This window comes from Dromiciops gliroides, chromosome 3, assembly GCF_019393635.1.
Source record: "Dromiciops gliroides isolate mDroGli1 chromosome 3, mDroGli1.pri, whole genome shotgun sequence".
NCBI lineage: Eukaryota > Metazoa > Chordata > Mammalia > Microbiotheria > Microbiotheriidae > Dromiciops > Dromiciops gliroides.
Window position 1 is genome coordinate 380,483,753 of NC_057863.1, and position 16,209 is coordinate 380,499,961.

A 16,209-nucleotide genomic window follows, 5' to 3' on the forward strand; every position below is an offset into this window, starting at 1 on the left:
AACCTGCATTTGTTCATAGCAAGTTATTTTTATAGATGAATCCTAATTACAAGAAAAATATCCAAAGTTGACTTAAAAGTCTTAGATTATTATAGAAATCTCAAAGCCATTATGACTCTGGTCTATGGTGTGATAAATATAAATATACTATGAGTCTTTATGTATCTCTGTGTGTGTGTGTGTGTGTAATTTTGACACATGCTATTGAGTGCTCAAGGCTTATTAGAGGACTATATCTGATATAATTTAATTCTCTGCATTAAGCATTAGATGTTTGATCTTTCCCAAAATGAAAAGGTAGACCCCCTATAACTCACTTAAGTTTCCCTAAGTATCCGAGTGTGATCATATTCTTTCAGGTTTCAGTTTTTGAGAAGATGGTACAGGATACTACTCCTAGGTCACTCCTAGTCAAAAAAGAGGAAAGCACAGAGAGTAGAGATCTAATTGCTAAGCCTTTGTATTGTAGCAAAATATTTCATTCCTTTAAATGTCCAAAAAAAATACATTTTTGTAAGCAGTGGCAAGGGAAAATATGATGAACTCCCAAGTGCCAAGAATAGGGAACAGGCATTTCCTGTGGACTCTGCCCATCGTAACTGCACTCAAACTAAGTTTCTTCCTGGGGACGAAGTCTAGGCTCCAGAGAGACACTGAAGAAAGGAGTTTTAACTTGTTCAAGTCACTAATTGCATTACAGTACTAACCATACATTTCTGGATATCTGCTTCACTATTGGGAAATGACTTTCAAAAATCTTCACTGGTTTCTCATTGTTAACTGAAAAACTCTAAAACTAGTAAATATCCTAACATTCAAGCTCATCCCTGACTCCAACCTGCCTTTAGAACCTTACTTCCTTTGCTTCTTTCAGACTGACCTATTTGGTGCTCTCTGTATAGTCCTTTTTTGCTCATGCTATTCTTTCAATATCTTCCTCTTATTTTTTTATCGTATTTCAGGACAGCTCAAATTATACTTCCTTCATGAAGCCCTCTCTGTCACTTCAAACAGAAGGAATCCCTCCCTCCTCTGAAATGAACATCTGGAACACCATTTCCCTTTCTGTTTGATAACATCATGCCTTGGTTGTGTTCATGCCCTTTTTCCCTTACCAGAATACAAGCTCTTTGAGAACAGGGACTGCTGTTCCCTGCAGTGACTTTCCCATTGCCTTGCACATAGTAGGCACTCAATAAATGTATAATTAATAGATGAATAATGACTACATCATCAGGACATGACAAGCTCATTGGCTATATATTTTTTTCTTTTAAAGATATTTCCAATCTGCTTATTTCATTATTTTCTAATTTTGACTTTTTCTCCCTGACAGTCATCAATCAACTGGGACAAAAGGATTAGCATTGCCTCATCCCTCCCAAGTGACCTCACTAGTCCCGCAGATGAGCTACCTCCAACACGTATTAAGGAAAGCCACATTTTGGAAGGGCTGAGAAAGTTGCAGAAACGAAAAGTCTTGCTGGAACCACCTTCTGTAATAACCAAATGGGGTTATAAAGATTGTATGAACTCAAATGAAGGAATCTATTCACCAGGGATTAAATGCGGCAGCCATAAGGAGCAGCCTCGTTGTGCACCAACAGAAGCAGGGAGTACATGCAAAGAGCACACGCAGGCGTTCACTTATGACTCTGATTCCCATGATGATGCGGATGATGAAACTTCCTCTTTAGCCCTGCTTCAGGAAATCCCAAGCAAAGACCACAGGCTACACTGTAACAAGTTAACTCACAGTGTTTCTGACAGTCTATTTGGTTGGGAGGCTAATGGGAAAAGCTTTCAGAAAACCCTCCCTCTGCTGATTTCAAAGAAAAACCTGAAAAATTGACCAATTTCAATAGCAACTGCCTATCAGAGGGAGAGTTATGCCCAAACATGCAGTTGCAGCAAGAGAAAGACCTGCCTGGTCTAGGCCATACGGACCTTAATCTTCAGCTTTCTGATACTGATGACTATGAAACCCTTGATGAACTACATATAGAAAGCAGTGATGAAAAAAGTCCTTCTGACTATATTGGTACTCCTAGTACTCAGACCTTAGACATTCGATAGGCATAAATCTCACTTGTATCTTCCAGTAAAGAGGAAAAACGAGTGCCCATTCCCTCAGATAGCAGGCCAAAGACATTTAGTTTCATTAAACAGCAGAGGGTCATCAAAAAGACTTCCTCTGAAGAATGTATCACTGTAATATTTGATGCTGAGGATGGCGAGCCTATTGAATTCAGCTCACATCAGACTGGAGTTGTCACTGTTACTAGAAATGAAATTTCAATCAACCAAGCTCCAACTGGGCCCAATGCAGAATACACTGAACTCTTACCTCAGGGAATCACTAATTTGCAGGCTAGGAATGAATGCAAGAGACTATACCGTTTTAAAGGCACCTGAAGATGAAAGAGAGAAAAGAACTCACAAAGATATCATCAGGACTGGAAATACAGGTGTTCTTGCAGTGCCCACAGAGTCTTTAAACCCTGGAAGATCAATATTAGAAAATACTCAGAGACAAAAGGAAGCCAAATCGACACAGAACATAACATACCGAAGCAATTCTGTGTCTTCGGTGTCTGTGGGTATGAGCCACAAACAAAATCTGACTAAAATACCCAGTAGGGGAAAATCTTTGCCTCAGAAATCAAAGGTAACAGACCCTCATGACACATCTATAGTCCCACCTCCTGGATCCATGGGCCTAGAAAAATCACCAGCCTTACCTCCTGTAAAACTCTCTAGATTCCAAAAAGCCCAGAGCCCCATACATCATTTGCATCTACAGTCTGACTCCCATATCCCCAAACAGCCAAAACTACTTCCACATGGCTCAAAAAATCCTGGCAAGAATGACTGGGTCAAGGGCTCTAAGAGTTCTCTATTATTGCCAAGACCCCTCATTGAGCCCACTGACTATGGGGAACCTCCAACCAAGGATAAGCAGTGTAACTTAAGACCAGAAGAAATGGTTAAATCACCTTCTCCCCCTCCCCCTCCAGGCAGGTCAGCTTCACTGCTGATCAGGCCTAATTATGAACACTCACCACCTTTATCCAGCAAGCCAGGAACCAGTGTCCCTAGTGAAATGGCAAAGACCATACAAAAGTCCTCCCCACTGAAACCATCCCCGAGTGCTGGCATTTCTTCTAGTCAGTCTGTGCCTGAAATCCAGGGGAAAAAATCAATCATGGCACCCAAAAAGCCTGACTTCTCTCACTCCTCACCTAATGAAGAAAAAATAGTCCAAAGCAGATGTACAAGTCAATTGTCTTCTGGTACATTTGCTGTAATTGGCCAAGGGCCTCCAAAAGTTTCTCCTAAGAAAGGTTCCTACAAAAGTCTCCAATCCCCAGGCTTTGGAAATAATCAAGGACTTTCTGACACGGGCTTACAGGTTACCAAGAATATTCCCTTAGGCTGGGAGCACTAGAAATGCCTTCCTCAAAAAGCTCATCTCCAGGAAGGAGAGGACAGTACAATGACTGTCCTTTCCCCAATCACCGAAGTCCTCACCCCATTAGTGGGAATGATATCTGTATCATCTCTGGTTATTATTCCCTCATCATCCCCATCCTCTAAAAGTCATGATACCATAAACAGCATCCAAGGTGCCCGACAAAGGCTAAAGACCCGTCTCCCTGTGGACTCAAAGTACTCTCGTACAATTCCCCTCAATTGCTCAGGAAGAGTTTCCACTGTGCCAGGGAAACAGGACAAGGAGAGTATAAATGCAGCTTCCAAAGCTGTGTGGGTAGCAAGCAAGTCTAAGCCTAAGAACCATCGGATCTAACAAGAATTGTTACCACAAATGGTGAATTAAATGTGTCAATGGTAGATTTAGACTTGAAAAGCAGTTTTGCTTCAGGACTTGCCTCAGAAAGCACACTTCCACAGTCACCTGAGAAGTGCCTCATAGAGGCTGACAGGGGAGATGTATTAGAAAACAGATTTATGAAGAGGTCCACCTCTTCCAGCAAGCCACACTTAAAACCAGCTCTAGGAATGAATGGGGCCAAAGCTCGTAGTCAAAGTTTCAGCGTTCATTCCGGAGAAAAGCCTTCCACTGTTGCCTCTGAAGGGCTTGGTAAAGTAAGGACTCAAATTATTACTAATACAACTGACAGAGGTAATTCTCTCACACGCCAGAACTCTGCTATTGATGGATTCACAAATAAGATAGCTTCAGGGTCAATCACAGAGAACCTTTCAATATCTAGTAAGCCACTGGAGGATTCCTACTCTCAGCAAGGATCTCACGGAAGCACAAACAGCTCCAGCAGCCAGCATGGTAGTCCAAGCAAGTTGCCTTTCAGGGTTTCTTCCAAGACAGAAGAGATTCACGGTGCATCCAGGGTTGAAATTCACAGGTCACCCTCTCAGGGAGACTGCCCAACCATGAACATGCCTGAGGAACAAGGCAATGGCCCTTACAGATGCCTTCCATCCCCATCATCACCCAATCATCTGTTAGATCAGGCGAGTTCCCTTCAAAGTCTAAGAAGGATGCAGTGCCTAGGTTATCTTGAAACAAGCAGTACATGCAAGCAAGAAATCCCTGGGAAGCCATCAGACACTTCTGAAATGGGAGGTTTAAGCCAAGATGCTCCTGTCTCACCCACAATAGAAGAAAAAGTCATGCTCTGCATTCAGGAAAATATGGAAAAGGGCCAAGTGCAAACTAAGTCTCCCACAATGGAGGCCAAACAAAAGACAGGGCCCTCCATTGCCAGCTGGTTTGGTTTTCGAAGGAGTAAACTCCCAGCTCTGAGTGGCAGGAAAATGGACATCTCCAAAACCAAAGTGGAAAAGAAAGATGCAAAGAGTTTGGTATTTGGAAACAAACAGCAAAAAGTGGAGAAGAAGAAAGACAAAAGGAAGTCTGAACTACAATGTGAGACAGAAAATGAATTCAACAGGAAAACAGAAATGGGAGATGTTCCAGGCAGCATCCTAAAAAGCAAAAGGAATTTGAGAACTCCACAGGACATTCATGTCCAAATGAAGTTTGAACAGAAGAATAGACTCAGTCCTGCCACATGTTCGACAAAAGATACCTTTATGAAAGAACTTTTAAATAGGTAACTCATTGATTTTCACCATATTTCTTTTCCTTTTTTTTTTTTGAAAGGGGGCTCTCCTGGGATGGTTATGCAATGGAAGCCTGGTTCCTCAACAGAAATCCATAGTAACAGTCTTTTATACATTAGCAAGAATTTAAATTTTTTAAAATGTTAGCAATAAAATGATAATTTGGTCCATGTTACTTTGTTAACCAAACCAATGGTCTTTGAAATTAAAGAATGGTAAGTTTTATCAAAGTTGATAGAAATTCAACCTACCCCAGGAACCATGAATGTACGCATATGGCGTGAAATGGAAGACAATTATGTATACATTTTTATGTATACCGATCTCATTGATTGTAAAACCAGAAAACATATATTTAGTAACTTTCCAAAAGTAATTACATTTTCCTACTAACCTTAGACCAGGAAGGTATTTAACAATAACCCCACATGGTTTTCAAATTGCCCCCTGTGTAGTAATTTTCATCATAAACAATAAAGCATTCAATGGGCAAAATTAAATTAATCCACTACCTGAAACTGTAAGCAACAGATTTTGTGAGAACTAGTAGAAAGACTTGCCATACAAGGTATAGAGACAAAAAGGTACAGGAAGTTGTTCTTAAACACTAAGAAATGTGTAAAAGTAATGTGCTTGAAGAACGGCCAATCTGATTTACCAAAGGAATCACTTTCTACCTACAGGTTGATAAGAACGTAGCACAACAGACAGAAGGTGGATCAAATAATGTTTCCTACAGGAGTTGGTCTAAGGGCAACTCCCAACGGCTCACTCTTCCCAGGCAACTCTATCCAGCACTCAAGGAAACCACAAGAAAAACAGCAAAACCAAAGCTGATATGGAACAGCAAATGAAACCCTGGTACGTTCCTTCACTGCTATATCGCCTGATTATATTTCTGTGTTCCAAGATAGAATAGGGCCTTTCCATCCAAGGAGACAAACAGCACTGTAGCTGTTTGATAACATAAATATATAGCTAAGAGATTGGAGGTGGAAGGGAAGGAAGGAAGAAGGGATGAGAATCACTATAAGAAGTTGGCAGTTTGATTATGGACTGGGCAATGCTGCCACTTGTAATGATCCTCCAGTTTCTGTTGGTGAGGACTTTCTCCAACTACATATGCAAAATGATGGCATAATCACAGTGTGTTCTCATCAAAAGACACCAATGTGCTTTCCTAAAATTATACCCTTGTGCTGGAAATTCTTTTGTTGATCATCTCCACCATCAAAAAAAGTGCAAAAAAAGGACCAAATTTGGCTGGAGAAGTGGAAATGATGAATATTAGCTGTGGTTGTTGTCTTGGGGGTGCATGTTGTATCTTTTTAAGTAGACTCATATATGTCAATTCAAGCCACTCTAAGCTGGAAGGGCTATAAAATTTGAGGAAGACTATAGTTGTCACTCAGTTGTATGCATGATCTTTGTCTCTAACTGTTGGGATGAAACTGCCATTAAATAGTTCCCTAAAAGAAAGCTATGTATATATTCCCAGGGTGTGTTAACTTTAACCAGCATTTATATTTCAAATGGCATTTGAATCCATATCCTATACCCATAGTCTTTTTTTTCAATAAAATAATTGATTTTGTGCTTTTATTTGCTTTTCATGAAAGATTTGCAACATTTTACAAAAATTCTGCTTTTATTGAAGAAATATATCCATAACTTTTTTATCCTTAAAAAAAAAGAGGCTATAAAAATATGGCACTTTGGGGGCAGCTAGGTGATGCAGTGGATAACACCACCTACCTGGCTTCAGGAGGACCTGAATTCAAATGTGACCTCAGACACTTGACACTTACTAGCTGTGTGACCCTGGGCAAGTCACTTAATCCTCATTGCCCTGAAAACAAAAAAAGAAAAAGGAAAAAAAGAAAGAAAAAGAAATATGGCACTTGCTACCATTTTCTGAGAGAAAATTTGAAATATGAAGCAATTATGCATTTCTTTGGGAGATATTTCAGGGGAGGAGAATGTTTCAGGCATAATCATAATGGGAATTAGAAAACCTATTAGCTTCATTATTGATGTTGAGAGTTCTTAAGGTTAAAGTACCACAGCCACACTTTAAGTTTAAGCAGATGCACATTTTTATTTTTCATTCAAATAACAATCTTGACTCAAGGCAGATACAAGGTCATTTTTCAAGCTCTCAGAAACAGTATGCAGACTGTGTACTTGGCAAAACTTTTTTTTTCTTTGCTCCTGGCTTCCATGGTATCATCTCTTCTTTGAAAATGTAGATGTCCCCTGCATTATAAAACCACAAATTATAAGCGTATCTAAGGCTGCCCTTGTAGTGTCCACTGAAAGGAAAAAAGAGAGAATGAAAGTCTGGAAATGTGCAATATGCCAGAAATTCAATCCAGCTGATCTAAAACTTTGATAGCACAGTGGAGCCTTATCAGAGCCACTCAATTTAAACTATGCCCCATTTAATATGGTTTCTGACAGCTTAGGGTATATCTTCACTGTACAGAAGTACAAGAAAGAAACACACACACACACACACCCCTGTACTTTGCTTCTACAGTTTCATCTTTACTCTCTTATTATTTCCTAATGCTGAGGTAATTTGCCATGCCTTTTGTCTCTTCCCCATACAGTCTTTCTCAGGGTAACAATAAGAGTCATTTAGACCTCTTAGAATATCTTTAAGAAGAAGCACATTTATTTTCCCTGTGAAGTACCTAGATTACCCAAAGTATACATAAGTGATAGGGATGTTATTTTTTTTTTAGTTAGCTATTAAGGGCATATTAATCATGTAGGAAAGCTTTTCCATACACAGTAGATGAAGTATTTTGTTAAGTTAACTACCAAACTATCTTGTTTCTTTCAAAAGAGAAATTACATTTTTTTATTATTTCATCTTTGTAAACCTTAGTGTGACAATCCCTGGAAATTATTCATTTCCAAGGGAAGAAATGATTGTTTCCAACTGAACAATAGTGAAAACCTATTGAGCTTTATTTACAAATAAATTGTGAAGTAGGACTTCAGAGCCAAGCAACATGGCAGAGTTGCAAAATAGTGGAAGGAGAACCAGGAAACTTGGGGTCTAAGAGCCAGAAAACCCAGGTTTAGCTACTAACTTGCTGTGTGACTTGGAGGGAGTTATTCACTTAATTTCCCTAGGAATCAATTTCCTTATCCATACCATGAGGAAGTTGGACTAATCACCAAAGTCCCTTCTACCTCTTGAATTCTTTGAGGCAAGTGTACTCCTTTAATGGAGGGAGCTAAAGGTACTGGGAAGATCACAGGTATTACTAAAAGACTACCTGAGTTTATCTAGTCTCTTAGCTCTCTTTGTCTGAATTTCTTCATCCCTAAAATGGAGGCAATTTTACTTGTACCACTTACTTCATCAGGTTACTAAGGAAGCACTTTATATGTTTTGAAATTGCTTCATAAATATGAGTAATGATCAGTAGATCTAAAAACATTTATTCAGTTGATACTGTGTTCCATACAGATAGGTAGTGAAGTGGATAGAGCACTAGACTTATAATCAAAAGACTGAGATTCATGAGTTCAAATCTGGCCTCAAGCACTTAGTAGTTGTGTGACCCTGAGCAAGTCACTTAGCCCTCTTTGCCTAAGTTCCTTTTCTATAAAGTGAGCTGGAGAAAGAAATGGCAAGCCACTCCAAGAAAATCTCAAATGGAGTCACAAAGAGAATCAGCTACAACTGAAAAGTGACTAAACAACAACCCCACGTTCCAGGGATTGTTTTAAGCACCAAGTACAAAGAAAAAAAAAACAAAAGAATCCCTGATCTTAAGTAGTTTACATTATATGATGATGCTTCTATTTTGATACTAAGTTCAGTGAGTAGTAGTAATAGAAGTTGTTGAAGTTGGTGGTGGTGGTGGTGGTGGTAGTATTACTGTAGCTATTTTATAATGCTTTCAGTGTAATACAGTATAACATAATAATAATATGATGCTTTTATCTCATTTTATTCTCATAATAAGTCTGGGAAGTAGCTACTATTAGATGAGAAAGCTAATAGAGAGACATTAAGTGACTTTTGAAAAGTCACACAGCAAGTAAATTTCAGAGGCAGCATTTTAACTCAGATAATTTTGACTCTAAGATTTAGCATTCTATCCATGGAATGTTGCCTCAGTTTGAGGGATATAAGTTCAGTGGTATTATTTTCAAAAATTTAAGGAGTATTTGATATCTGCTTGCATTAAATTTTAAAGCATGATACAGAGAATTTGTCAATTTTTTTTTGCTTAAAAGCTCCAATTTACATCATACTTATTTCAATTTAAAATCCAATGACTCATCTTTAATTAAGAGAGCAAAAAGCAATATAGTATAATAGAAAGAGGACTGAACTTGAAATCCTGAGGATCTGCATTTAAATATTACAGCTCTGCTATTTTCTGCCTGTTCTACCTTGGACAAAACACTTAATCTCTTCAAACCTCAGTTTCCCCATCTGTATAGTGAAGGAGTTAGGGGTAAGTGATCTGTAAGTCCCCTCAAAACCACAAATCCTATGATTAAAAAACATAAACTAAGATGTATGACTCCCCCCTCCCCTCCTTCTAAAATGAAAAAAAAAACCTTCATTTCAGGTCATCTTTTTTGTCTATGTTATTAGTATGGAAAGATAATTTCCACATATATTACAGATCTATCCATGTAGCAAGCCTCTATATAGATAATAACAGTAAGTCCATTTTCAACATTAATAGACATGTATTTAAAAAGTACAAAAGTTCCCCTTAATGCTTTGCAGAACAGAATCTTTTTCTCTTTCAGGGTGGTAATTAAAGGATTATGTCTTCATCAGGCTATCACTTACCTACCACTTAATTCTAATTTTTATACAGTTTATGCAAATGTTATGTTGCTTTGCACTTTTATTTAAATTAGAAGTATTTTTAAGGGGAAGAGAATGGCATTCCCTAGATGAGTTATAATAGAATCATGGATTTAAAGCCTGAATGGACCTGAGTACATTAAATCTAATCCCTTCATTTCACAAATGAGGAAACTGAGGATGAGAGCTTAAGTGATTTATTAAGAGTCAAACAGAAAGTATGAACATTAAGTAAATAAGTCAGAGTTTGGTGTACTTTATTTTGAAGTCAATCATGTCTTATAAATTTCAAAATGTTTCAGAAACATAAAGTCTGGAGAAAGATTATCCCAAGCTCCTATCAGAACTTCCATTGGCCAAGAAAAGTTAGCAGGATTAATAAGGTGATAAAAAGTTATAGGTATAAACATACACACACATATATGCATGTATATCTACATTTATAATATACCTATATATACACATATGTATCATGCAACAGAAATAATTTTATTATCTTTTTTTATTCAAAGAATGTGTAGTTTCCTTGCTCACTGATGTTCTATTTTTGGAAAAGAGAAAGTGCTAATAAAAAGGCCTAAAAGGGAGGGAGGGATCATCCGTGAGGATAGTGCTGCCCAGATAAAATAGCATAGAACCATGACAACAATTACACATCAGTCTCTTATTATGTCCTGCAAAACATTGTCACTGCAACGTTCTAAAATGAAAAGATGCACTCTTAATGCTTTTTTTGAAGCTAATAATAATCATGCATCTTTTACCTTTCATATTCCATAAGAAGTGGGTTTTGAAATAAATTAAAAGGCAATGACTCCCAAGTTGTTTTCTTCTCTTTCAAGGATACCTCAAAATCTAAAATGTCTTATTTCCTCTTCTTTCTAAATGAAGCTTATAAATATAATGTGACTTTGGGGGAAGCTCTTGAATTCATGGGAATTCAAAACAATTGAGAATATAAATACAGAATGCTATAGTGCAGAGGAGAGAACTCTGCAGTTGGGGTCAGAAAGCATGAGTTTGGTCTGCTGTTTGACTATCACTTGGACAATGGGAAAGTCAATCTCTTTCAAACTCACATCTAGGAAATTAAGACAATATATTATTTGTACTCTATAGCTTATGACTTTGTATAAATTAAATGAAATCATGGATAGACATAAGCTGCTTTATAAACCTATATGATATGATATGAGATAAAGACGAGTACTACCCAATTTAAATTCAATTTAAATAATAGGTACTTTAGTGGTGTTCTATATTCTAAAATACAAACATGCTAATAAAAAAAATTAAAGAACCATCCCATAATCATGGTATCTCCTGGATAAAATAGCATGAAACCATTACAATATTTACACATCATTATTTTATTAAGTCCTTTACAGTTATCATTTCAGCATTCTCTGTAAAAGATACGTTTCTAAATGCTATTTTGACACTAATAATAATCATGCATCCTGCACGTCAATTGCACAAACTAGGACTTCTCTAAAGGACATCTCCAAGTATCCTAGAATCTCCCTTAGAAAATACTAGTTTTTAACATCAACAGTCAAAAGGAACACTGGCAAATACTACTACAAATTATCTAGATGCTATTTGAATCCTACCCCTTGTCATACATAATATTACTGATTGTACTTTCTATCTGTGCTGAGTGGGGCTAGAAAAATATCATTTTGAGATCCATAGTCCTTTTTGAGCCCTCCTTGTATTTGTGCCCTAGTCAGTTTTTTCATAGCTTATCTACACTCATACTGGCCCCACTATATATTAGCATCCAACCTGTCTCCAAGGTTCATACTCTGAAAATTATCCTTAACAAGTCTCTTTCCCACATCCTCTACTCACACAGTCGACTTACTTATTCAGGTCCTTCTTACCTCTTTTCTGGTTCACTGTACAGAAGGAGATATCTCTGTTGGTATTCCTTCTTCTAGACTCTTTCTTCTCCATTCCATCCTCTGTACAACTGAAAAATAATCTTTACAAGGAACAGGGGTTATCATGTCACTCCCTAACTCAAAAACTTTCAGTCTTCCTATCCCATTGCCAATAGGAAAAATACAGGTTTCTTATGTTAGCATTTAATAAACACCACTACTTAATTCCCATTTGCCTTTCCAACCTAATTAAGTAGTATTGACCTTTGTGAATCCTCCATTCCCACCAAAAAGCTGCTGTTGTTCAGTCGTGTCCAACTCTTCCTGACCCCATTTGGGGTTTTCTTGGCAAATATATTATAATGGTTTGCCATTTCCTTCTTTTTTAAGGATAAACATTTTTATTTATATTTTTCTGTTCTAATCTCTTTCGCTCCTTCCCTCCTTCCCCTCTCCACTTCCCAAGGTGGCAAAAAACCCAATATGGGTTATACATATATGATCATGCAAAACATCACCATATTTTTCACTTATTTTGAAAGAATGTGAAAAATAGCTTGCTTCTGTCTATTCCATTAATATCAGCTCTTTATTTGGAGGTAGATAGCATGTTTCATCACTATTCTTTTGAGATTGTCTTAGATTTTTGTATTGTTGAGAAGAGTCAAGTCATTCATAGTTTTTCCTCAAAGAATACTGCTGTCTCTGTGTAGTGTTCTCTTGGTTCTGCTCACTTTTCAATACATCATTTCATACATGTCTTTCCAAGATTTTTAAAAGTCATCCTGGGGCAGCTAGATGGCACAGTGGATAGAGTACTGGCCTTGGATTCAGGAGGACCTGAGTTCAAATACAGCCTCAGACACTTTACACTTACTAGCTGTGTGACCCTGGGCAAGTCTCTTAACCCCAATTGCCTCACAAAAAACTAACAAACAAACAAACAAACAAAAAGTCATCCTGCTCGTCATTTCCTCCTGCATAGTGATATTCCATCACCATCATATACCACAGCTTGTTTAGCCATTCTCCAATGGATGGGCATTCCTTTGATTTCCAATTTTTAGCCACCACAGAAAGAGTTGCTAGAAATATTTTTGTACAATTAGGTCTTTTTTCTCTTTTTTGAGATGTCCCTGGGATATAAACTAAATAGTGCTACTGCTGGATCAAAAGGTACAGACAACTGTTGTTGTTGTTCAGTTGTGTCCAACTCTTCCTGACCCCATTTGGGGTTTTCTTGGCAAATATGTTATAATGGTTTGCCATTTCCTTCATCAGCTCTTTTTTTTTACAAATGAGGAACTGAGGCAAACAGGATTAAGGGACTTGCCTAGGGTCATGCAACTAGTATCTGAGGCCACATTTGAACCCAGGAAGGCCCAGCACTCTAGCCACTAAGTCATGTAGCTACCTAAAAACTACTAAGCACTCCCCAAAATTTATGGTCCATTTTTCACCTCCACAACTTTTGTACAAGCTATTCCCTAACAATCACTTGAAAAGCCTTAATTATGTGTCAGACATTGTACTGTGTTAAAGATACCAAAAACAAACAAACCCCAAAACAGCAAAAAAATAAATAAATAAATAAATGGCATTCTCTGCCCTTAATGAGTTTATATTCTGATAACATCCCACATGCTTCCTCTGAGAATCCTTGACTTCCTGAAAAACTCAACTCAAAGTGTTACCTCCTCCAGGAAGCTTTCTCTCAACCTTTCCCTACCCAACCAATACTAAGTGTTCTCTTTCTCCTCAATTTTCTTTGTATTATTTTCATTATGTACATGTTGTGTCCTCTCCATTGGAATGTCATTTCCTTCAGGGCAGAAACTCTTTTGAAAGATTTTGTCTTTGCATCCCTAGTGTTTAGCATGCTGACTTGAACATAGTAATCCCTTCATCAGTATTTGTTTTCTTGAGTTAAATATGGTGGCTCCTTAACCCCAAGCTGGTTCCCAGTCACCATTCAGTATGATCCCTGCAACCTCCCTGTGATCCTGGTGATCTCATCCAATGCCCATTCCTGAATGCCAACTAATTTTAATTTCAGCCTATGAATAATATAATTAGTAAAGGGAATCTGCTGCCAAAATAAATTATAACTGTCATCCATAGCCAATTAATTTTTTTTTAATTATCTACTGCTTTCTACTTAGGCCTATTAGCATGAATAAGTCAGGTTGACTAAAGGAGCCTCATGTACCACTTATGTCATTTCACTTGTCTAACATTTCCCCTCTATTTCCTATATCTCATAATTCATCATTAGTATTGAATATCTTCTACAGGGACCAAATATGCTGTTATTCATGGGATGCTTGGAGACCTAGTGATTATAAGCCTTGTGCTTCAGCCCTGTTTGTATGATAAATCATCTAGGCCTAATACAAGTAGCTGGACCAGTATAAAAAGTATATGATGATTGGGATGGCTATGGCATCCTAGGGCTACTGTGTTCCTGCTCAGCTATACAAGGCTTTAAGTCTAACTTAGAAGTAATGGTATGAGTCAGTTAAAGAAGGAGGAGCCTCAGTTGGCAAGTAAAACAGAAAATTGTACCTAACCTGAAACTAGAGCTTATTTGCTTCTAGAAAACTGTCCTGACTAGCACAGCACAAAAAAGGCAAAACAGAACTTGAAAGAGTCTAACTCCCACACAAAACTAAGCCTCACAACCCAGCTACACCTTCAGGGAAGGGGGAAGTGTGCCTCCTTAAGGGGATGGACTAGAAAGTTTAGGGACAGAAAGTTTTACAGAAAGGACTCAACTGAGAGATCATGGGTTTCTAACCTTCCTATTGTATTTAAAAAACAACTTTTTGGAATATATTAAGAATTTCAATTAGTAGTAATTCTTTGGGTAATAAGTTCAATTTTCAACCTGCATTTTAATTCACTTGAAGAATTCATTGACCATTTATTAAGAACCTATTATAGGGGCAGCTAGGTGGCGCAGTGGATAGAGCACCGGCCCTGGAGTCAAGAGTACCTGAGTTTAAATCCGGCCTGAGACACTTAACACTTACTAGCTGTGTGACCCTGGGCAAGTCATTTAACCCCAATTGCCTCACTAAAAAAAAAAAAAAAAAGAACCTATTATAGCAAGACATTGCATCAGGTACTGGATAGACAGATGAATATTACAATCCCTGCCCCTCAAACACTTCACAATGAAATCAGTAAAAAATACCATGTGCACAAATAGATGTGATATAAGGCAGCATGTAATTGAGGGCAAAAGAAAGCAAGAAAAATTGCTCTTTGGAAAAACTGTGGAGGAAGATCAAGTAAAGCTTCCAGACATTGAGATTGCTCTGTGTGAATAGGCCACTGTGGGGTCTCTTCCCAACTTCCTATGTGACTTTTAACAACTTCTTTAACCTCCTTCAGCTTTGGTTCCATCATCAGTAATATGAAGGGATAGAACTAGATAATTTCTAAGGTCTCTTTTAGCTCTTATCTTTGAGGCTTCACATTCTGTTATTTTTCGGTTTGGAAAGATGAAGACAAAGTGAGTGTGACTGAAACTTATAAGTAAAGGAATAGGGTGGACATGGACTTGTTACCATTTTAGAATTGGGGGACATCCCTTTGAGTCTGAAAGAAGTAAGTTTAGGACAATTAAAAATATGATCAGGGGCAGCTAGATGGCACAGTAGATAAAACACCAGCCCTGGATTCAGGAGGACCTGAGTTCAAATCCGACCTCAGACACTTGCCACTTAATAGCTGTGTGATCCTGGGCAAGTCACTTAACCCTTATTGCCCCACAAAAAAAAGTATGATTGTACATATTGTCTCTCACATCCATCCCTTTCCTTGTACTCCAAGCCAGAGTCTCTCTAGGTAAAGCACTCATTATATCTCATCTAGACTGTAATAGCCTCCTCACTGTTCTCCCTGCCATTTGTATTGCTCCTAATTTTACACAGCTGAAAAAAAAATCTTCCTAAGTTCCAGGTCTGACTGTTCTAAGTCTCACCTCCACTCAAAAAAATCTTCCATGGCTGACCTTTTTAGATAGGTTAAAATACAAACTCTATAGACCAGCCCTTTGGGGCTCACTACCCTCTGGCTCCAGCCTACTTTTGAAGCCTTTGTTTTTGCTTTTTAATGTACTCCTAATTATTGTTGTTGTTTGTCTTTCTTTCTTGAAGAGGACCATGATAGATGTCATAACTTGCAGTGAATTGGATTTAAGTGAGGAAAGGCTGTGCAAAGTCACCAACCTCACTCTTGCCTCCAGAGCCATCTGGATCCAGTGGCAAGATATGTTATTAGGATGACTGGAGATGGCCCTGAATGTTTGAGTCAATTGGGGTTAAGTGACTTGCCCAGGGTCACACAGATAGTAAGTTTCTG

General features: G+C 38.0%; 1 protein-coding gene across 1 annotated transcript in view; it reads left to right on the plus strand.

Annotated features, from left to right (window-relative positions):
- NCKAP5 (NCK associated protein 5) overlaps positions 1 to 16,209 on the plus strand; it is a 1,132,898-nt gene that overhangs the window by 996,365 nt on the left and 120,324 nt on the right. The window contains 11 exon segments of the mRNA XM_043991612.1: positions 1,337 to 1,808; positions 1,811 to 2,370; positions 2,372 to 3,434; positions 3,437 to 3,549; positions 3,551 to 3,656; positions 3,659 to 3,708; positions 3,710 to 3,788; positions 3,791 to 5,096; positions 5,789 to 5,885; positions 5,888 to 5,945; positions 5,948 to 5,967. Coding sequence (XP_043847547.1) covers positions 1,337 to 1,808; positions 1,811 to 2,370; positions 2,372 to 3,434; positions 3,437 to 3,549; positions 3,551 to 3,656; positions 3,659 to 3,708; positions 3,710 to 3,788; positions 3,791 to 5,096; positions 5,789 to 5,885; positions 5,888 to 5,945; positions 5,948 to 5,967 — 3,924 coding nt within the window.